General features: G+C 40.9%; 2 protein-coding genes across 2 annotated transcripts; one reads left to right on the top strand and one right to left on the bottom strand.

Moving 5' to 3' along the window:
- Nucleotides 1-1444: 1444 nt before the first annotated feature.
- On the bottom strand, nucleotides 1445-11815 carry slc19a3a (solute carrier family 19 member 3a). The gene is made up of 6 exons (XM_036565434.1): nucleotides 11436-11815; nucleotides 7727-8375; nucleotides 6987-7196; nucleotides 6620-6812; nucleotides 3700-3841; nucleotides 1445-2739 (listed from the first exon to the last, which is right to left on the bottom strand). Exons 1-6 carry the CDS (start codon nucleotides 11580-11582, stop codon nucleotides 2587-2589), a joined length of 1494 nt encoding a protein of 497 aa, XP_036421327.1. The 5' UTR covers nucleotides 11583-11815; the 3' UTR covers nucleotides 1445-2586.
- A 3052-nt stretch (nucleotides 11816-14867) lies between these two features.
- On the top strand, nucleotides 14868-16532 carry bloc1s3 (biogenesis of lysosomal organelles complex-1, subunit 3). The gene has a single exon (XM_036565431.1). It carries the CDS (start codon nucleotides 15082-15084, stop codon nucleotides 15655-15657), a length of 576 nt encoding a protein of 191 aa, XP_036421324.1. The 5' UTR covers nucleotides 14868-15081; the 3' UTR covers nucleotides 15658-16532.
- Nucleotides 16533-23347: the final 6815 nt, after the last annotated feature.

Below are 23347 nucleotides of genomic sequence, written 5' to 3'. Positions count from 1 at the left end.
CACACAGATACACTAACACACACACACTCACAGATACACACACTAACACACACACACACAGATACACACACATTAACACACACACACATACACACACTAACACACACTCACACAGATACACACACTAACACACACTCACACAGATACACACACACACTCACACGGATACACACACTAACACACACACTCACACAGATACACTAACACACACACTCACAGATACACACACTAACACACACTCACACAGATACACACACTAACACACACACTCACACAGATACACACACTAACACACACACACTCACACAGATACACTAACACACACACTCACACAGATACACACACTAACACACACACTCACACAGATACACACACTAACACACACACACTCACACAGATACACTAACACACACACTCACACAGATACACACACTAACACACACTCACACAGATACACACACACACTCACACGGATACACACACTAACACACACACTCACACAGATACACACACTAACACACACACTCACACAGATACACTAACACACACACACACACACATACACACACTAACACACACTCACACAGATACACACACTAACACACACTCACACAGATACACACACACACTCACACGGATACACACACTAACACACACTCACACAGATACACTAACACACACACACTCACAGATACACACACTAACACACACACTCACAGATACACACACTAACACACACACTCACACAGATACACACACTAACACACACACTCACACAGATACACACACTAACACACACACACTCACACAGATACACTAACACACACACACTCACAGATACACACACTAACACACACACACTCACACAGATACACATGCTAACACACACACTCACACAGATACACACACATTAACACACACACACATACACACACTAACACACACACACTAACACACACTCATGTTTGTCTTGCTATACCTATGAGGACGTCCCTAGGTTTCTGTTGATTTTTGTGTTACTGTAGCTAAATAATGCTACACCTAAACCTAACCTTAACCTCAGTATCCAAAGGGCATTTTTTCTGCTCTTTTAGTTTTCAAATAAAAAAGTAATTGTGGTGGAAACAACACAACAAAATTCATATAATCCTATCATAGTAAGGACATGGGGTCCTCACAAGTATAGCGCTACAAGAACAAACTCACACACACACACGCACACACGCACACACTGATCAGACTACTGCAGTGCTGAGAATGATCCACCACCCAAACACACACATATATATATATATATTTATATATATATATATATATATATATATATATATATATATATATATATACATCAGTTTCACAGCTGTGTCAGATTGTATAATAAACATACAGAACTAATACTGTAACATGGAATTTAATGTGGAACCAGAACAGCATTTATTCACCGGAACACGTTGGGCACCAGAACATCAGTGGAACTCTGGGTCATTTTCTCTGATTTCTTTACAGTCATAAAAATAAAGACTCCACAAAGAGTTCTTTCCACAGGAGAACCACCTTTATTACCATGAAGAACCATGTTTGGAAAAAGAGGTTTGTGTGTGTGGGGAACCTCTTAAAGTTTAAAGAACTTTCACATGATGTAAACGTTCTATGTCGGTTCTTTACGTTTACGCTTTAAGTTTCCACATTCATATCTCCTTTACAAAAATAGTTCCACTGAAAGGTTCTTTAGGGAACCATAAGTTCTACTATAACATCAATGACATTCTTAATGCATTAGTTTCTCAAAGTTTGAAGTAAAATATAAATTAAAACATCATGACGTTCCAAAGTTCCACACAAGATTCACCGAAATTCGTCCTCAAGTTTATGATTGAACAGGTTCTACCTGCAGGTTCTGTTTAAATTCAGCAGGTTTATGACTCTTATCAACGCTGTACATTCGTCTCCTGATATTTTATGTTTATGTTGTTTATTTCCATATTTCAGAGTTTATACTGTGAGTAAACAGTCTGTTTAAATACAGCTGTAACTCCCTCTAGTGGTGATTTAGTGGAACTGAACGCTGTGAACATTTCGTTCAGTATATCAGAACATCAGCATCACCTGGGTGTTCATTAAAGACGCCTTCATGATCATAACAGTGATAAAAACCAGGTAAACAGAAGGAGGCTGTTCTGTAAAGACTTACTTTTATGGGTCAAAAGGAGGAAAACAATCTAAAATCAAAAACCAAAAAAAACTGTCCATAAATATCCAGAAATCATCACTGAGGTTATTAACATTAATAACACATCACTGATTGTTTGTCAAAAGAAACAAAAGAAAATATTATTTATTCTAACATAATATAAAGATGTTTAAGGTTCATGACGACGCCTCATCCTCAGTGAGGAACTGCCTTATCAGTTTTATTAGTAAAGAGACGTTTACTGTATATAACATTTTAATATATGTATTATTATAGTGTATGTATTTATTTATTTTAATTTACAATTTACTTATTCAACAAGCCTTTATAAATTTAAGCTCACATTATTTATTTGATCAAACTGAACTCTGTCTTTCATATTTTATTTGTTTATGTTAGGGTTTCTGTTCAGACTGTGTGTCTGTGATCTGGTTCTGTTCTTCTCTGGTTCTCTGTTCCGGTGGTGCTCTGTGCCGGTGGAACGTGTACAGACCCCTCAGGAGGAACAGCAGAGCGATACAGGAGAAATATGATCCATAAATAATAAACTAAAACACAAAATAAACAAGAACACATAGAAACTTCACTCTTTAAACTCCTCACATGTTTAACTCCTCACTCTCATAAACATATAGTTTATTACACTATAAATAATAATAATCATCTCTTACTGAGAGAAATAATCAGTAATCTAATCTCTATATCTAATGATGATCATTACCAGATGACTGTAAAAACAACACTATTAAATATATTTATAGATATAGTTTTACTTGTTTAAAATAATATCATGTATTAAATTAAATCTTTATGAAAGAATTTAATATGAAAACATTAAAAGAGAAATAATTGAAAAATAATCCAATCTAAAAATATACATTTTACAAAAATTAACAAAATGAATTTGATGTAATTTGATTTTATTTACTACATTTCTACTGTAGGTAACTTTTATTCTGTAAAGTCTGTAACATGAAGAATAAAAGCCCCCAAGTCAATTTATTAATATTCATATTAACATCAATAACAGAAATAATTCCCTTTTCTTTATTACTGTTTAACATATGCACTTCCGAAAGATTCTCTGGCAAAGACAATGGTTCTATACAGAACCATTTGCATGATTAAAAGGCTCTTTACATGGTGAAACGGTTCTTCAGACTGATGAAGAACGCGTATATGTATATTATCGGTGGTTCTATATAGAGCCATCTACAAAGGGTTCTATATAGCACTAAAAAGGGTTCTTCTATTATAATAAGCTTGAGATCATAACAGCAGTAGAACCCTTTTTGGTGCTTTACAGAACCATTTTCAAAAAGGTTCTATATAGAATCATATACAACACGTTCTCCATCAATCTGAAGAACGATTTCACCATGCACCATTTCACGTTTGCTAAAGAACCCATGAAGAACCAAGGACTGTACAGCAAATAAATACTTAATTCAAAAATATCAACATAATAATAATAATAATAATAATAATAATAATAATAATAATCTGACCTGGGGAACAATGTCCAGGCCGAGACCTCTGCTGTCCACCACGATGGAGGTGAGAATGGTCTGCAGAACCAGAGCAGTGAAGGTGTTCGCTCCAAACACGAGAGCGTAACGTTCTGTAGACAGTCCTGCAGCTATCTGGAACCTCACACAGACACAGACATTTATAATAATAATAATAATAATAATAATAATAATAATAGTGGTCGTGATAATAAACAAGGCATAATCATACATAAACTATTTATAATAGTAACCAACAAACTGTAGTAAAGATAAGTAAATTATTTGTAATAATAATAATAATAATAATAATAATAATAATTCCTAAATTAATGAAAAATCCGTCTAATCTTATTTTTTATGAGCTGCTTATAATCTGAGTGATTTACACAGAAAGAGACGCTTTAATTTCAGATTCATTTAAAATTTGATGTTTTATTTTATGCAGATCATTGTTTGTTTGTTTGTTTGTTTGTTGTTGTTGTTGTAAATATACGCTCATTCCAATTTTGATGCTCGCAGCATGTTCCAAAAACGCTACAGGAGCATGTTCACCGCTGTGTTACATCACCTTTCCTTTAACAGGACTGAGTAATTATTTGAAGATGGTTGGGTTTTTTGGGATTTTTGCATTTGTGGTAAAATGGCCTTGATCCATCATCATTAACGAAGGACTGGGCCTTTCCTGGACGCTCTTTTTATGCCCAGGCATGATGACATCACCTGTTTGAAAGTGTTTTTTGAACATGTAACAGTGTGCCTGGTCTTAAACTGCTCCTGTCCAAACTCTTTTGGAACATGTTCCAGGCATCGTTGTCAGAATGACAGTATATTTACAAGAACAATGAAGTTGATAAGATAAAACATTAAATATGTTGTCTTTGTACTGTTTTCTTTCATATACAGGTCAAAGTAGATCTATAAATCACTGATCTCTGATTTTACTGAATTCACCTTCTGTCTAAACTCTTATAGAATTGACTTTATAGATGAATCAGGGTGAGCTGATTAGGGTTGCAGCTGAATCTGCAAGAAGGCGGATCTCTAAGAGCAGGGTTAGTGTCCACTGCTCTAGTCCCTCAGTATTGATCGGTTTCTGACCACAGAGCTGCTCTTGTTTGGAGAGTTTTGGTTAGACGGTCCACTCGCAACCTAGCAGTGACACTAACGTGTGTAAACACTCCAGCATCACCTCTGTGTCTGATACAGCACCACAAACACTACCATGTGGACTGGGAACAGAATTCAGCCCTGGACTTTTGTCCAAACCAGCCCACTACAAGCACAGTGACCTCCCCCTTCTCCACTCACATGACCCTGAAAACCACAACAAGACTAAGCTTGCTAGCAGTGGTGGACAGTAACTAAGTAAATGTAATTTGTTGCTGTACTTAAGTAGTTTTTCCTGTATCTGTACTTTACTGAAGTTTTTCCATTTTGGGCAACTTTTTACTTTCACTCCACTACATTATGAGAAATCTGTCACTCCTTTTGGTTTATGTGTGTATAAAAACGTAACATGTCAAAATGAAAGAAGCACGAAGCGAGAACACCAATCAGGGCACAGCGGTCACTTAGTTCTGAGCTTGTTTTGACCTGTTGGTCATACCGACCCAGTGCAGCACACGGTTCAACATCAGTGCAGCAGTGTAAAACTTTGGGAGAGTCTATTCAACATAAATGATGAACTAACCTAACTTTGTGTAAACAGACCACAATATAGAAATATGTACACATATGCAGTTGAGACTGACGTGTCTTATTTCTGAATTTATACAAACACATTTCATTTTATAGTAAATTAGTTTTGTCTAGTTTATGTTTATGAACAGAGACCTACAGATGCAGTTTAGTAAAGGAAACCTCACCTGTGAACCTGAGTTTAAAGTTTTTATTAAACTTAAACTTGTAACTAAGTTCAAATAAATCTTAAACTGAAACTTTGCTTGTTTGTAAAGTGATTTCAGAGCCACTCAGTTCTACCTGATGGAAACTGTTTGCCTTCAGTGTTTTGAGCTTATGATAATTTTAATAGACATCAGCGTCACTAATTAATGACATTCTATTAAAAGACTGGTTTACCAAGAGAGACACTGGAGTATTTTCACCTAAAATGTGTTAATGAAGCGAGTCTTGTTATAAAAATGATAATAGGACATCAGAGCCATAATTAATCTATTAGTACTTTTACTTTTGATACTTAAGTACATTTGAAGACAAATACTTTAGTACTTTTACTCAAGTGGAGGTCTAAAGGGAGGAACTTCTACTTTTACTGGAGTAATATTTTACCTTGGGTGTCTCTACTTTAACTCAAGCTCATGGTTCGTGTACTTCGTCCACCACTGCTTGCTAGTTCCCGTGAGTGGACGCATGTTTTCGAACAACAATAAACACGATTTATCTCTGAGCTTTAACGCATGAAAGGTGTTGTATCTTGGCTGAGAGCTGTGTGACTGACCCCTTCTGCACTTCAAACCAGCCAAGTGTTTGAAGTGGTGGTAATTGTGTGAATGCAGTTGGACACTAACACGTCCAGATATGTGCACTCAAGTATTTGCTCAGTACATACCGGTTCCCCAGGGAGGTCCCTATTTATTTTAAACAGGACACTGCTGTGCTGAGAATGGACCATCATCCAAATAATATCTAGACACCAGCAGCCCTGTGGTCAGAAACTGACCAATAATGAATGTGGTAGAAAGGGCTGATAAGCTGTACAACAGATGGACTTCAGTCTGTAACTGGACAGCTACATGGTGGAGCTATAAGGCAGGTGTTTCTAATAAAGTGGCCAGTGAGTCAGATGACCTATGATATTTTGAGACATGGTAACACTGTGTAAATTGCACATCTCTATATTAAAACCAGCTTTTTATTATCATAATTAAACAATAAATAGATTTTTAGAAGCTCTTACATGGCGATGGTGATGAGGAGCATGTAGAGGCTTTTAAAGATGATGTATCCAGCATAACAGACCCAGATATTAGCAGAGAAAACCATCGCAAACAGAGCAGCGCCCCCTAGACCTGACAATGAGCCCAGAGCCAGTTCACCCCAACAGCTCCAGTCCAGCTGGATGAAACCAACTCCGTATGCTGCCGCCGCACCTAAACTCAGCACAACACCACATCCATCACTCAGACTGAGCTGTTTATATTCTGTATTCTCTTTAGATGTTATGGATCATTGTTCATCCTCCTAAACTCAGTGCACTGTTAAATGTGACTCTGAGTAACTGTCTAAATAAAAACGCCGTAACTGTAAATGATATTAATGCTGACCGAACAGGTTGGACACAGCCTCCACTCCTCCGTTGTAGATGGTAAAGTTGCTGGAAGGCTCCACGTGTTCCCACAGCGCCTGGACGTAGTTTCCAGTTTGGTTGTAGCCACAGGTGGACAGTGCCCACCACGCTGACCAGTATAGCATCTCTCTACTGGAGTAACACTGCAGGAAATCTCTCCACAACTGCTGGAGCGTATTACAGCATCCTGATACAGACAACAGGACAATCCCACATAGTTCAGTGTTGGAGATCATTCAGGATGGTTTGGTGTGAAATGGTTCAGATGTCTTTACAGTGGTGGTGATAGGAACCAGGGGTCGCCATGACTACAACACAAATATAGACATATGGAATGTTGATGATGGAAAATAGTGGAAAGTCTGAAATAATAAGTTTTCTTTGGGGACTATTTTTCCTCACAGCGCCCTGCATGTATCCCTCCACCATGAATGGAGTTTAAGTTCTCAAACTATCATAAAACAGTGTCTCAGTCATCAGGCAGTGAATTCATAACCATTTCATGTAGGAACTTTCTGTGAGGGAGCTTTTAGAGGTGGACGTCTGGTTCCTATCACCACCACTGTGAACAGTTCTGAAGTTTCTCTAGAACAGAGCGTTTCACACCAAACCACTAAATGTAAACGTTTAACATATTGTATTTATTATTTATTATTCTTTTATAAACCTACATAACAACTAAGCTGACTTATTTTCTGAACTCCCTGCTTTTCTCACCTCGTCTCTCAGCTGGACTGGACTCTCCACATTTCCCATCATCCTGCTGTGGATCCTCTCTTTTGTCCTGTGGAACGTCTTCTCGTGTCAGAGCACTTCCGGACGTTTCTGTATCGTTGGTTTCCACTTTTCCTGTTTTTGGTGTGTTTCCGTTATCATTGCCCTCCTCAGTTAAACCCCCTCCTTTCTCTCCTCTCTGGTGGAAGAACATGCTGGTTCTAGGCATGGGCAGCAGCACTGCGGTCACCATGGCGATGGAGATTAGCACCAGCGTCAGCACCAGTATGTCCTTGTAGGTCAGTAAGTTGAAGGAGACCAGAAGCTGACCCAGGACTGACCCCACCGTGTACCCGAGCAGCTGGGCGGTGCGGCAGTACGACGTGGCCTTCAGGTAGTGCTGCAGCGCCACCATGCTGTAGATGTAGGAGAAGTAGGCCACATCGCAGGCCGTCACCACTGCGTAAACAAACTGCATGGCCTGCATGAAACCGACTCCCCCTGACCACAGCAGCATAGCGTTGGTCCCGAACAGAGCGCAGCACTGGAACACGACCACAGGCTTATAGCGCAGCCAATCAGTGAGCAGGAACACCGGAACCAGCAAGGCCAGGTACGAGTAGGTCCACACCGGGAAGATCTGATTGGCCACCTGAGAGACAGACAGGAACACTGTGCTAGTCTGAAACTGAGTATCAAAATTCAGCACTGGCCGAATTACTTCAACACCACAGACTCCTGAAAACGACCACATCATTCAGTACATAACATCAGCAGCACTGAGCCAACCAGCATGCCTGTTCCAAAATCTCTACTGCTGATCTGCGTGCATGTTATTAATCTCATAACTTATTGATCGTGAGTGAGTATATAGTGGTTGGTATAGCGTAGTGGGTATATAGTGGTTGGTATAGCGTAGTGGGTATATAGTGGTTGGTATAGTGTAGTGGGTATATAGTGGTTGGTATAGTGTAGTGGGTATACAGTGGTTGGTATAGCGTAGTGGGTATATAGTGGTTGGTATAGTGTAGTGGGTATACAGTGGTTGGTATAGCGTAGTGGGTATATAGTGGTTGGTATAGTGTAGTGGGTATATAGTGGTTGGTATAGTGTAGTGGGTATACAGTGGTTGGTATAGCGTAGTGGGTATACAGTGGTTGGTACGATCTGTGAACTGTGAGGTTCGCTCCGCCCTCAGCGCACGCAGCGCTGCATTCAGAGCGGGAAATACGGAGGAGTACAAGCAATCCAACTACGCTCTCCGTAAATCCATCAGAGCAGCTAAACGTGCGTACAGAATGAAAGTGGAAGCACAGTTCAACACAGCCAACACACGAAGCTTATGGCAGGGGTTAAATACAATCTCTGACTATAAAACTGCCTCTCGCACTCTGCCCAGTACCAGCGCTGATCTGCCGGACGAGCTTAATAACTTCTACGCTCGCTTCGACGGAATTCCCGCAGCACCACTGGAGAGCGCCCCGCCCACCGCTGATCCCAACCCCCCCTCCGTCTCCGTAGCTGATGTGTGCAAAGCCTTCAAGAGGGTGAACCCACGCAAGTCAGCAGGACCAGATGGCATTCCCGGGAGAGTGCTTAAAGCCTGCTACAGGGAACTAGCAGGAGTTTTTGCAGACATCTATAACACCTCACTGTCTCTCTCGGTCGTGCCAGCTAGTTTCAAACTAGCCACCGTTGTGCCAGTTCCAAAGACAGCTAGTATTACCTGTCTGAACGACTGGCGACCTGTTGCCCTGACCTCCATCGTAAGCAAATGCTTTGAGAGGCTGGTCAGGGATATCATCTGTTCCTCACTGCCTGCCACCCTGGACCCACTGCAATTTGCATATAGGCGGAATAGATCCACCGACGATGCAATCGCCCTGACCCTGCACACTGCCCTCTCCCACCTGGAAAAGAAGGACACGTATGTGAGAATGCTGTTTGTAGACTACAGTTCAGCATTCAACACAATCGTTCCTTCAAGGCTCGACTGCAAGCTCCGGGATCTGGGTCTGAACAGCACACTGTGCAGCTGGATCCTGAACTTCCTGACGGGCCGACGGCAGGTGGTAAGGATGGGAAGTATCACATCCTCCTCTTTGACCCTCAACATCGGAGCCCCCCAGGGTTGTGTGCTCAGCCCGCTCCTGTACTCCCTGTACACCCATGACTGCACTGCTAGACACAGCTCCAACGTCATCATAAAGTTTGCTGACGACACAACAGTTGTGGGCCTGATCTCCAACAGCGATGAATCGGCCTACAGAGAGGAGGTTAAAATCCTGGAAAACTGGTGCCAGGAGAATAACCTCTCTCTAAACGTCAGTAAGACCAAGGAGCTGATCGTGGACTTCAGGAAGCAGGAGAGAGTACACCCATCGATTTCCATCAATGGGACTGCGGTAGAGAGGGTCAGCAGCTTTAAGTTTCTCGGTGTTCACATCAGCGAGGACCTGACATGGGCAGTGCACACCTCACAGGTGGTGAAGAAGGCCCACCAGCGCCTCTACTTCCTCAGAAGGCTGAGGAGGTTTGGCCTGAACCCCAGCATCCTTAAGACCTTCTACACCTGCACTGTGGAAAGCATCCTGACGGGCAGCATCACCACCTGGTACGGGAACTGTACTGTTCATGAGAGGAAATCTCTGCAGAGGGTGGTGCGGACAGCACAGTCCATCACCGGGGTTCAGCTCCCTAACCTATTGGATTTATACACCAGTCGTTGCCTGAGGAAATCCAGAAGGATTATGAAGGACCCCTCCCATCCTAGTCACTGTCTGTTCTCTCAGCTGCCGAGTGGTAGGAGGCTCAGAAGCTTAAAAGCCAGAACCAGTCGGCTCAAAGACAGCTTCTTCCCCCATGCAACCAGGCTATTGAACAGCCAGTAATCACTGCTCTGCCCAGCCCAACCCTTCCCATTACACGTACGTGCACCCACTGTACTCCCGCACTTTACTTGCATAGCTGGACTTTGAATACCTATCCAAAGACAATACTCTCCCCCTGCGCTTCCACTTAACTTCCTGTACCTTGCACTTTACTAAATACTCTGCCACCTACTGTACCATCTTCTACCTCCACACCTAGTGTGGTTATTTGCACATCTACATAGCATTGTAATATCCATTACTATATATAGTATATAGTTGATTACACCCACCCTACATTCCCAGTGCAATATTATATGTCTCGGTGCAATATTACTATTTTTAAGTTATTGTGTAAGATTATATGTATATATTTTAGTTAAATTGGTTTTATCTATTCTTCTATCCTATCTATAGTTTTGTTTATCTATGTGTAAATACTGTTCTCTGCATAATTTGTGGAACTCGCACTCAAGTTTTTCACTCACCTGTGTCCCTGTACTCTTGTGATGTGACAATAAATCTGATTTGATTTGATTTGATTTGATTTAGTGTAGTGCTACACCCGGTTCCATGTTTCTATGGTAAAGCAACACCCATTTCCATGGGAATGCTACGCATGTTTCTATAGTTACACCTGTTTCCATGGAAATGCTATAGTTTCCGCAGTCATCCTTCACCCATTCCCATTCTGTCAGTATTAATGCTACATGTTTCTAGCTCTGCTTTACCAGATAAACAGGGAAATGAAATTCCACACCACTGTTTTTAATTCGTTTACAGTTTAATCACTTTACAACCTAATAATTTCACTGCTGCGGTTTTATGATGGTTTATGGTACCTGTTCCATGGTGAGGTTCTTGTCAGGTCCAGTGAGGAACGGGATGAGGAACGGCTCCAGAGGTTTCACCGTGCTGAGGAATCCATAGATACACAGTAGACATGTCGGATAAACCCACCCTGCCCTCCAGCGTTTCAGAGACTCCATTTTAAATACCTTACCTGCACAGGTGAGATATCAGTCTGTACAGGTGAGATACCTTTCTACACAGGAATCGTTCTTCTTCTTCTTCTTCTCACTCGCTCACTCAGTGTGAATGTTTATCTGTGCAGGTGTGCTGTATTGGCACTGAGTGTGTGTGTACTCTGTCCCGCAGTTTCTCTTCACTCTGAGTGTGTGTGTGTGTGTGTGTGAGAGTGTGTGTGTGTGTGTGTGTGTGAGTGTGTGTGTGTGTGTGAGAGTGTGTGTGTGTGTGTGTGTGTGAGTGTGTGAGTGCTGTGAATGAGTAACCGGTCTAAAGGTCTGTACAGACTATTTACAGCAGGACAGTCCAGTCTGGTCCTGCAGATCTGGTCCAGATCTGACCGTCTCGCTGTGGGCTGAGAAAAATGCAGATGACTATAAATTACATTCAGCCAATCAGGTCAGAGTATAACATTAGAATAAACACAAATAAACATAAATATAGTAAAAACACTGCATCATTTCAGAATGAACATGAATACAGTAAGGACTCTAAATAACATCAGAACAAACACTAATAATCCTGATCTCAGTAGTCGGTGGTCTGAACGTGCTGTTTTCAGTAAAGTTATGAATATGAAGTTTAGAAGATCTCAGGTTTGGTTCTTGTCTCCTCGCTGCTCTCCAGTCATGAAGTATTGATTAGATAAAGCAGGTATTGGATGATAAGAGTAAATATTAGACTTCCTCCAGGAGAGACCTGGAAATCTCACACACACAGAATAATCACGCTGGATTGTTTATTGTTTATTTGTGTTTATTCTAATATGTGCATGTTTTGTTTGAACACATAAACTCCTGTTTGTGAGATAAAGAGATCTACACATCAGAGGACTTTTTCTCAGAGCTGATCAGTGTTTATCTCTGCAGTGTAAACTCTGGATCTGTTCCAGGTCAGATGTGTACAAGAGCAGAAATAAAAGCCATGAAATTAAAGTTATGGCTCATTTTTCAATGATCTGGAGGAGCTGATACTCACAGAACTGTGAAGATTGTCTACAGCGGGGTGCGTATGTGAATATGTTCATAAGAATGACTGAATAAAAAAAAATGATGCTCATATTGTAGCGCTCTGAAGCCCCAGCACGGCCTAAATGACCAATCAGACAAACAGACTTTGTACAGCACAGTTATTAATAAGTATGTCTGCTGTAGCAGAGGTAAGAGGTAAGAACCCCAACCAATAACTGTTTTGAATACAGAGCTTCATTATTACTCACAGTAATGATTAAGATTAACAGAACAGAGACTCAGCACTGACACTCAGACCAGACATATGATCATATAATTAGTTATGACTGAGTATAATTAGTATGACTATTCATATCATCATAATTATAATTAGATCGGTATAATTATAACTATATGAGTAGTCATACAGTAGACCAGTCATATGATTAGTGAGCTTTAAAAATAAAAAAAACACAAACTTAGCTTGTCAGTGTTTTCCAGCTGTGTGAAGCCGTCAGTCAGTACTGACTCTTTCTGTGACTCTTTCTGTGAAAGACTGTCTGCAGGTTTACTCAGGTAAACTCAACATGTAGAGAAATCAAAGGGAAAAGTTCTCCCACAGACTCACTGCAGCTGTTTGTGTAAAGACCATTAAAAGCTTAATGTTTATGATTTTGGGCTTTGTTACAGGTTAGAGGTCATTTTCTGGATTTGTTCATCTCTTCTTAAACTCTCCTTTAAAGGCTCTTCATATAACATGATCCTCATATGTTTCATATCTAAATGCTCCGTTATCTTCATCACTACTTTCCAAAACCGCTGCAGCAGCTTCAGCAGCTGTAAACTCTCTGCACGCCATTTCCCATGAGTCTCCGATGTGGACTGAACGAAGAATGAAGGGTGTCCGGCGTGATGGTCAGTCCACAGGAGAACAGAGGTTCTGAACCTACAGAGCTGAAACCGGAGCACTTTCTGCTCCACCTTCATTTCACACTCCAGCTTTAACACTCCAGTGTGGGAGAGAACAGGACGGAGCTCAGAAACAGAGATTATTGATTATTAAACTCTGCAGTAGAAGATGGAGCTCAGAGCTTAAACGGCTCCGTCACATCATCTCCATTCCACAGCTGCAGTTACTGTATCAGAAACCTCCTCTCTGTTAACCCCTCCAGTAGACCTCCATAACTCTGCTCCACCTCCCAAACACAGGGGGGCGCTCTCTCTCCTGCTTTCGCTGTTCTACTTTTCGTTCTGCCAGTTTTTGAAAGCCTGATCTGCATTTTAATCAAAAACAAAAATATCCAATATGAAATATCTAATATTTAGTATTAAACATGTAATGTCTAAAATGTAATATTAAATATCTAATATCTAGCACTGCCTGGGTATTTATACATGTTGAATGTGATTCTCACTAGAACCATGAAGAGAACCCATATTACTCCTGTTCTGATTTTCTACAATGTTTAAAATAGATTTTAAAGCACTTTTAGAACAGTTCAGTCTGTGGACTGTTATAAACACAAACTTAAGACTTATTTTATTTTAAAGTGCTTTTGATTCAGATATTTTCTCCTATTTTATTATTTTTCTTATTATGTTTTTTATTTGATTACATGTTATATAATTTTTAATATAATCTTTATTTACATTACTGCTTGTGTTCATAATTTAGGTGTTTTATTTTTACTATCTGGGATTTTTATTTTGTTTATTTACTTTATTTTAGTTTGATTTTGATTATTATTATTATTTTACATAAATAAAGGATCGACAGATTGGAGGTCCTTCTGTTTTCTTTTGTGTTTGTTTTGTTTAAGTTATTAGAGAAGATCAATCCCGCCACACAGAAGAGAAAAAATCCCTCAGGTTAATAAGTTTTTCAAAAATATTGAATTAACACCACGAAATAATCACTTATCATGAGATTTCGAGTTAAGCATGTCAAAATAATGAGTTATTACACTTAAATAATGACTTACTGTATCGAAATAATGACTTATTATCCTAAATTACTAACTTTCTCGAAATATAATAACTTATTTTCTCAAAATATTAAATTAGCATCACGACATAATCACATATGATGAACTTTTATGCCAAAATAATGAGATCTCGTTTCAAGAAGATGATTAATTTGGGATAATGAGTCTTCATTTCGTCATTATTTAAATTAGTCATAATTTAGAGATGTTAATATGTTTATACAGCTTCGAGAAACACAAAAGGACAAAAACAGGCGATTTTCGGCGGGAATAAATAACAGAGAGACTTTTATTCTGTATTTCCGCCGAGTTGCGTTCAGTGCGCCTGGCTTCACGCGCCTCATGTGACTCCGATCAGCGGAGTTGCGGAGCCGAAAAGGAGCGAATAAAGAGGAGAGTCTGCGGGTTGGAGGGTCTTCACCGCCCCGGGGGTCGTGTGTTCCGCTCAGAGCTGAGGTTTTGTGCTGAAAGCCCGTTTTTCAGTGTTTCCTGTGTTTTGTTGTCGACTCTGCTCTGTTCTGGTGCTGATGGCTGGCAGGCAGGTGGCGGTGGTGGTTCAGGGCGAGGCGGAGGAGACGGACTCTGACTCGGAGCAGGAGGTCTACATCACCTCGGCCAGACCCTCCTCAGGACTCACGGTTCCTGGAGAGGCTTCAGAGACCGACAGTGAGGGAGAAGCAGAGCCGTGGAGACCAGAAACCTCCCAGAACTCCCTGCTGTTCCGGCCTGATCTGCCTCCTCTGGTGGTCACTCGCGGCCCAGAGGTGCTGTCAGAGCCAGGACCAGATGATGGGAGGTGTTTGAGGGCGGAACCTGCCGGACAGTCCACTCTGCTGCAGCAGAAGCTGCAGGAGAGCAATGCTCGCCTCTGCGCTGACATTCAGCACAGCCTGAAGCTCCTGTACCAGGGAGCGTCCAGAGACATCCGGACCGCCACCACCCACCTGAACACCTCCCAGAACGGCATCATCAACACCTCTCACAGCATCCGCCTCATCCTGGAGGACCTCAGAGCCGTGTCCGAGAAGATCGACATCATCACCAGCTGCAAGCTCCTCCCGGACATCGCCATGCCCGGCCAGCCGGCCGCCTCTGGACCTTGACTGCCCTGGAGCCGCTCCAGCTTACAGCTCTAAAGTGTGCACTGTGTTTATTAACATGTTTGGGAAGCAGCATCACTGGAATTAGGGCTGAGTGATGTGGCCGAAAACGCAACATCACAACAGACGTTTTCACGATACGTCCCAGTACTGAGCTTCTCTGGGTTCAGACACGTTTTATCACATGAAAAGAACATTATCACATTAAAAATACTGTCAAGCGTTATGAGTACAGTGATTTTTAAACAGCGGTGATTATAGATTTTCTGTTCCACCTTAAATGGAGCAGAAGTCACATTCAGGCTGGCAGCTGCTGAACTGTTTAAGGTGGAACAGAAAATTTAAATTTCTTCCCTTTCTTACGTTAGTTATGGTTATATACAGGGAGATTCACTCGAAAGAGGCCCCGAATATTCTGTAATAACTCTTGCTAGGACGAAGCAATCTGAACAAAACAACGTGCAATGTGCTCCTCAGTATATGGAGCTTCGAACAAGCCGGGTTTGCCCCTGCGAACCCGACTTGAAGTAGGCGCCAGACAGCCATTGTGACGTTTAACCTCTCTAATGCTTGCCAATACGTTCAGTAACATGGAGCACCATGTCGAAATGTGTCTGGCAGAAAACAGAGATCACTTTGAGCATGCAATCGATTACACACGTCAAGATATGTAGTGTATTTTTTTGGTATTTTTTTGCCTCTTTCGAGTGAATCTCCCTGTATAATATATGTATGTATATGTACATGTATGTATATATACACACACACACACACACACACATATACATATATACACACATATATATATATAAGCAACCCAAACTGTGTTCTCAATAACTGCCTATTGAAATATTTCAACACGTTTTGTGTTAAAGTGACACACTGATGCGTTTAGTCGGTGATAGAACATGGTTTTTAACGCCTGTGTTTTAAGAGTGCAGTGAGATCTGCTCTCAGATCAGTTTCTAAACTGCTGTAGACTGAGCAGCTGAGTGGCCGACCTCCTCATTCCGAGCGTCCAGTATGCTGGACATTTTTATTCTTTTCCCTGTGGCTCTACAGAAGCAGATATATCACCACACTCACCTTAATGTGTTTGTACAGATCTCAGGCTTTGTAATATTTGGTCATTTATTACAACATTATCTTTTTTTTTTGTCTTTTCATAAACAAATACAAACATAGCAGCTGGTGAGATGGACACTCCCCTCTTCCAAGGCCACACTAAACACTTTCTGAATGATCCTGGATTTATATCAGAACTGATTCTGTATGTTTGTCCTTCTAAACGGTCCCTTTAGTGAAAAATCAGTAGGAAATAGTAGAAATTTATTAAACTTATAAAAGCTAAGATTTTGAAAAATGAACATATTTATGATTATCATGATAACAAACCCAAACAAACAACATTTCCTGCGTTTCAGAAAAGTTGTTTCTGTCTATGATACTGGACTAAAGTGTAAAAGGTATATAATATGTGTAATGTCTAATATTACGCATTATATAAATTATATATATAGTCTTACATATAAATCTGTGTAATATAATTATGTAAAATTTTCTGACTTTTTTCCATCAATGACCTTGATTGTTTCAGCCATTTGTTTATTTCAGATATACCAATGTAAATTAGTCTGTATGCTTTGAGTTTAGAAGCTCTTTATTGATTATTATGATATAAATTGATTATGAAAATGGTTTAATGTTTTAGGAGCTGTTCATGCAGAAGTCCAGGCAGTTCTAAGAGTCCAGAAACTCTCATGCAGCTGTACAAACAGCAACACAGGAACAGGTCACTGCTTTATTCGTGTCTTATGTTGATGATAAATATGTTCATTTTTCTCTCACGTTTCATGTTGAAGTCCAAACGTACTGGACACTGGAGATTGTGTGTCTCTCAGTAAACAGAAAGAATAATTTACGGTATTTAGTGCAGCAGAAAACGTTGATTGTTTTTAAAGTGTTCGGTCTCGGACTGAGGAGGTTATGAATGCAGTGGTTTCTATACAGTGGTGAAGTTACTGTTGTCTATTTTTCTGCTAGCTTCTTAATTTTCTGTTCCACCTTAAATGGTGCAGCCACCACATTCTGGCTTGCAGCTGCTGAACCGTTTAAGGTGGAACGGAAAATTCAAATTTCTTTCCACTGTATTACATAAACCATAGATAAACGGCTGTCGTGAGCGAGGTCTGCTCTCAGATCAGCTCCCTGGGGAGGCGCTGCTGCAGAGTGGGTGTGTTTGATTATGTGCAGTAAACATTAAATGTTCTACATTTTTCTTACACCTTATTTTCCCCCCTGAGCTCCATTTATAACGCTTGTGTGGTTTTACGTGACCCGTTGTCCAGCTTCTCTTTATCTTTTAGGACAGGAGAACCCAGTCCTGGTTCTGGAGATCCACCAGCCTGCTGAGTTCAGGTCTGACTAGAATCTGGGCTCGTATTCAAGTTCTCGGAGCTGGAGTTCTGATCTAGGATCCGATTCCTCTCTTATTTACTGTGACTTTACTGAGAGGATCCCATCCTTCTACTCTGAGACGCTTACAGGACCTGGTCCAGCTGACGAGGATCTGAAGCAGGTGTTCTGGATCAGAGCTCTCCAGGGTGGTGGATGTCCAGGACCGGGACTGAGCAGCCTGCCTTAGAATTAGGCTGTTTTTGTTACTGTCCCTGTAAGACTGATGCAAATGCAAATGAGCTCAGTTCCGATTGGCCGCCCTGTATTGTGGTTTGTTCAGGAAGCAGACAGGACTGGACACTCCTTATAACTTCATGGACGGAGCTAAACTGCTGTAGGCTCATTCCAAATGTCCAGTATACTGGTCATTTCTGTTTTTTCCCAGGTGTTTTAGCTCTACAGGAGCAGGAACGTCACTGCGCTCACTTTAATGTGTTTCTACACAACTCAGTCTTTGTATCGTTTGATCAGTTAATTAGAATATTTTCTTTTTTATCTTGCTGATGTTTCCAGCTCCTTCACTGTGATCCTAATAACACTGCTTTGAAGAGAAAGTAACCAAAATGTGTGTTTTCATCCTAAAGAGAGCAGCGTTTGGACCTGGAGAGCAGATCAGATCTGTCTGAGTTAATGAGGGAACTCAGTTCTGATTGCCCTCTGTTTTAATCAGTGAGCTTCACTTCATTTCTCATTTTTTTATTATGAATGAAGATTATTTAATGTTATAAGAGTCGTTCCTGCAGAAGTTCACGTCGTTCTAAGAGTTCAGAAACTTTTTCATGCAGATGTTCATCCAGTAAACACAGGAACAGTTCAGTCCTCACTGTGTGTCTTGTTATATACTTATATAAGAGGATAAATAAATAAATGAATAAATAAGATAAATAAAGGTGATGTTCTTCAGTAGCAGCAGTGAACATGCTTCATTACAAAACACTGTTTTAGGTGTCCAGTGTTGGGACAGGGGTGTGTGTGTAAATGTGTTGGTTTTTGTGACGTCATAAAAACAGTAAATTCAAAACAGCCTGTTTGTGCTGTTTAGTTTCTGTATCTGGACTTCACAGAGAAAGATTAAACTGGGCACTGAGCCAGAAACAAACATATATGAACAAATGACCCTTCAATATGAGACGACTCGTTAAATGAAACAAAACAAAAACATATTTAACAATCAACATTACAACAATGTTCAATCAAAAAATGTACAAATGTACAATCAAAAGCCACCAACAATGAAATGAAAAGCTATTGCAGCCACTATAATTGATCATTAAGACAAGATAAGATAAGATAATCCTTTATTAGTCCCACAGTGGGGAAATTCTCAGTGTTACAGCAGCAAAGGAAGAGAAACGCACTCAATAAAAAGAGAAGTAAGAAGAGAATTAACAAGCAAGTAATTAACTTTGTTGAGTACTTAACAAGGTTCTTACAGTTCGTTACTATATAGAATAGATTATACTGCACACAGGAAATGGTGATGAATTCACAGTGTATGATCTGTAGGTGTATGAGGTCTAATGGGGGGTGGAGGGGGTTCTACTGGGAGCAGTGCTTGTTGTACAGTCTAACAGTAGCAGGAAGGAAGGACCTGTGATAGCCTCCTTCACACACTTGGGGTGAAGCAGCCGGTCACTGAAGGAGCTGCCCAGTGCTGCCAGAGTCTCAGTCATGGGGTGGAAGCTGTTCTCCAGCATGGAGGCTAGTCTGGCTAACATCCTCCTGTCTCCCACCGTCTGCACTGGGTCTAGGGGGCTTCCCAGGACAGAGCTGGTCCTCTTAATGTTGTATATACAGAGCCGCCGGAACTGTGGTGGCAAGTGGGCATTCACCCCACCACTTTTGGTCTAAAACTAGGACTGCTTAATATAAGATCCCTTACTCCTAAAGCTGTCGTTGTTAATGAAATTATTACCGATCACAGCTTTGATGCTCTGTGCCTCACAGAAACGTGGATTAGACCCGATGAATACTTTAGTCTAAACGAAGCCACACCCCCAGGCTACAGCTATGCACATAGCCCTCGTTTAAGCGGCCGAGGTGGAGGTATAGCAACCATCCATACTAAAGCTTTAGGCGTGAGGCAGAAAGTAGGCTATACATTCTCTTCTTTTGAAGTTCTTTTTCTTAATATAAGTGATCAAGGAACACATAAAAATTCCTTTACACTAATTACAGTCTACAGGCCACCAGGGCCGTATTCTCAGTTCTTACAGGAATTCTCTGAGTTTCTATCAAGTCTAATAACGCTTTCAAATAAAATAATAGTTGTCGGAGATTTTAATATCCATTTAGACAATCCCCAAGATGCACTAAGCAAGGCATTTATATCTATCATAGACTCCATAGGTTTCACCCAAATCATAAAGGGGCCCACACACTACCACCACCACACTCTAGACTTAATACTGACTTTTGGTGTAAACATAGATAACTTAGCCATTCTCCCCCAGAGCACAGCAGTCTCTGACCATTACTTAATCTCTTACGAAATTCACTTTAGTGGTAATGTGCGTTCATCACCATGTTATTGTGTCAAGCGGACAATAACTCCCTCCACAGCTGGTAGCTTTATTAGAAACCTTCCTAAATTATCAGCCGCTCTCATCTGTCCATCTAATCCTACTGAGCTAGATGCTATGACCAAGCTCTTAGAGGATACTTTTCGATCTACTCTAGATAGTGTGGCCCCATTAAAAAGTAAAATAGTAAGGCAGAAAAAACTCGCCCCCTGGTATAATGACCACACTCGGGCTTTAAAACAGAACGCCAGACAACTTGAGCGTAAATGGCGCCTGACTAAGCTAGAAGTGTTCCAGTCCGCCTGGAAGGAGAGCCTTACAGACTATAGACAAGCACTTGCTACAGCACGCTCAGCTTATCTCTCCTCTCTCATAGAAAACAATAAGAATAATCCTAGATTACTTTTCAGCACAATCTCTAAACTAACAGAGAACAAAACAGTTAGTGAACCCCAGATGCCATCAGCCTATAGCAGCAACGATTTTATGAATTTCTTTAGTGATAAAATTGAAAAAATTAGGCAGAAAATTCAGAATACGCAATTAAACTCTAGAAACCTGCTTCCCCATAATGCCAGCCTCAATCTTGAGAATATTATAATCCCTGCAGAGAGGCTGGAATCGTTTACCTTACTCCAAGAAAATGAACTATTTAAAATAGTCTCTTCCGCGAAATCATCTACCTGTATGCTAGATCCGATTCCTACAGGTTTACTCAAGGAAATTCTGCCAGAAATAACCAAGCCTATTCTGTCAATAATAAACTCTTCTCTTAGCCTTGGGTACATCCCAAAATCTCTTAAACTAGCAGTAATTAGACCGCTGATTAAGAAAGCTAACCTCGATCCATGCGAACTTTCAAATTATAGACCCATCTCGAATCTCTCCTTTATATCTAAGATCTTGGAAAAAGTTGTAGCAAAACAGTTAAGCTCCTTTTTACATAGGAATCAAATACATGAAAAATTTCAATCTGGTTTTAGGCCACATCATAGTACAGAAACAGCACTAGTAAAAATTGTAAATGATCTATTATTATTTTCTGACCAAGATCATGTGTCCTTGTTAGTCCTCCTCGATCTTAGTGCGGCATTTGACACAATAGACCACACTATCTTACTAGACAGACTAGAAAACCTTGTAGGGGTAACAGGAACAGCTCTTTCCTGGTTCCGGTCCTACCTCACTGATCGGTATCAGTTTGTTAATATAAACGGTGAATCATCTGTTCTCACAAAAGTAAAATATGGTGTTCCACAAGGCTCTGTTTTAGGACCTGTATTATTCACTTTATATATGCTACCACTGGGCACCATTATCAGTAGACACGGCATAAACTTCCACTGCTATGCCGATGACACTCAGTTATATTTAGCAAGCGACCCAGATGATAGAATTAAACTTAGCAAGATTGAAGACTGTATACAAGACATAAAGGACTGGATGTCGAGTAACTTTCTCCTTCTAAACTCAGATAAAACAGAGGTTCTGCTTCTTGGTCCAAAAGCAGCCAGAAACAAACTGTCTAATTTAACACTTAAACTTAACAATTTCTCAGTTGCATCAAGCTCATCTGTAAAAAGCCTTGGTGTCATTATAGACCCTGATCTGTCCTTCGACACACATATAACTAATATTACTAGAACAGCCTTCCTGCATCTTCGCAATATTGCTAAATTGAGAAATGCATTCTCTCTACAGGATGCAGAAAAGTTAGTTCATGCATTTATTACTTCAAGGCTAGATTACTGTAATGCCCTGCTGGCTGGATGTCCCAGCAAAAGCATTAACAAGCTTCAGTTGGTCCAGAACGCTGCAGCCAGAGTTCTTACTAGAACCAGAAAGTTTGACCATATCAGCCCAGTTTTATCAGCCTTACACTGGTTGCCAGTAAAATTTCGGACTGATTATAAAATTCTCTTGCTGACTTATAAAGCACTAAACGGACTCGCCCCGCTGTACCTGAGTGAACTTCTATCTCACTATGAACCATCCCGCCTACTTAGATCACAAGGTGCTGGCTTACTATTAGTACCCAGAATTAATAAAGTTACGTCAGGGGGGAGAGCTTTCTCATACAAAGCCCCCCAGCTTTGGAATAGTCTTCCTGTTAATGTTCGGGACTCAGACACAGCCTCAGTCTTTAAGTCTAGGCTAAAAACCTACTTGTATATTCAAGCCTTTGGTAATTAGTTTTCCCTGTTAGTTCTATACCTGCCAGAGTCTCTGCTAACACTGTAATTTGTGATCGGTCACCCATTACAGAACTGACTCTGTGTGTTTTCCTCTCTGTGTGTTTTCCTTTCTTTTCTTCGCCGAGTTGAACAGCTGCCCATCCTGTGCGTCTGATGCTGCTGCCTTTTCTGCCTCGATCGGGTGCCACTGCTCGCCAGCCCTCTGGACCGGGTTACCAACATCGAGCCTCCTGCTGTTCAACGCCGTACAAACCTCACCCTCACAACCTGACCCCACTGATACTACTGCTGTTGCTGCATGAACTATTCAAAATTATTCACTTGAACCAATCAATGATTCAAACTAATTCAAATTAATCAATCACCCATTGACTGTGTTTTTCCTCTCTTTCTTTTGCCGAGTTGAACAGCTGCCCATCCTGCTGCTGATGCTGCTGCCTCTGCTGCCTTGATCGGGTGCCACTGCTCACCGTGCAAACCTCACCCTCACAACCTGACCCCACTGATGCTGCTGCTTCT

The sequence above is a fragment of the Colossoma macropomum genome, unplaced genomic scaffold (genome assembly GCF_904425465.1).
Source record: "Colossoma macropomum unplaced genomic scaffold, Colossoma_macropomum, whole genome shotgun sequence".
Lineage (NCBI taxonomy): Eukaryota > Metazoa > Chordata > Actinopteri > Characiformes > Serrasalmidae > Colossoma > Colossoma macropomum.
Note: the sequence above shows the minus strand (reverse complement) of the source record. Positions and strands in the feature narration are given on the sequence as shown.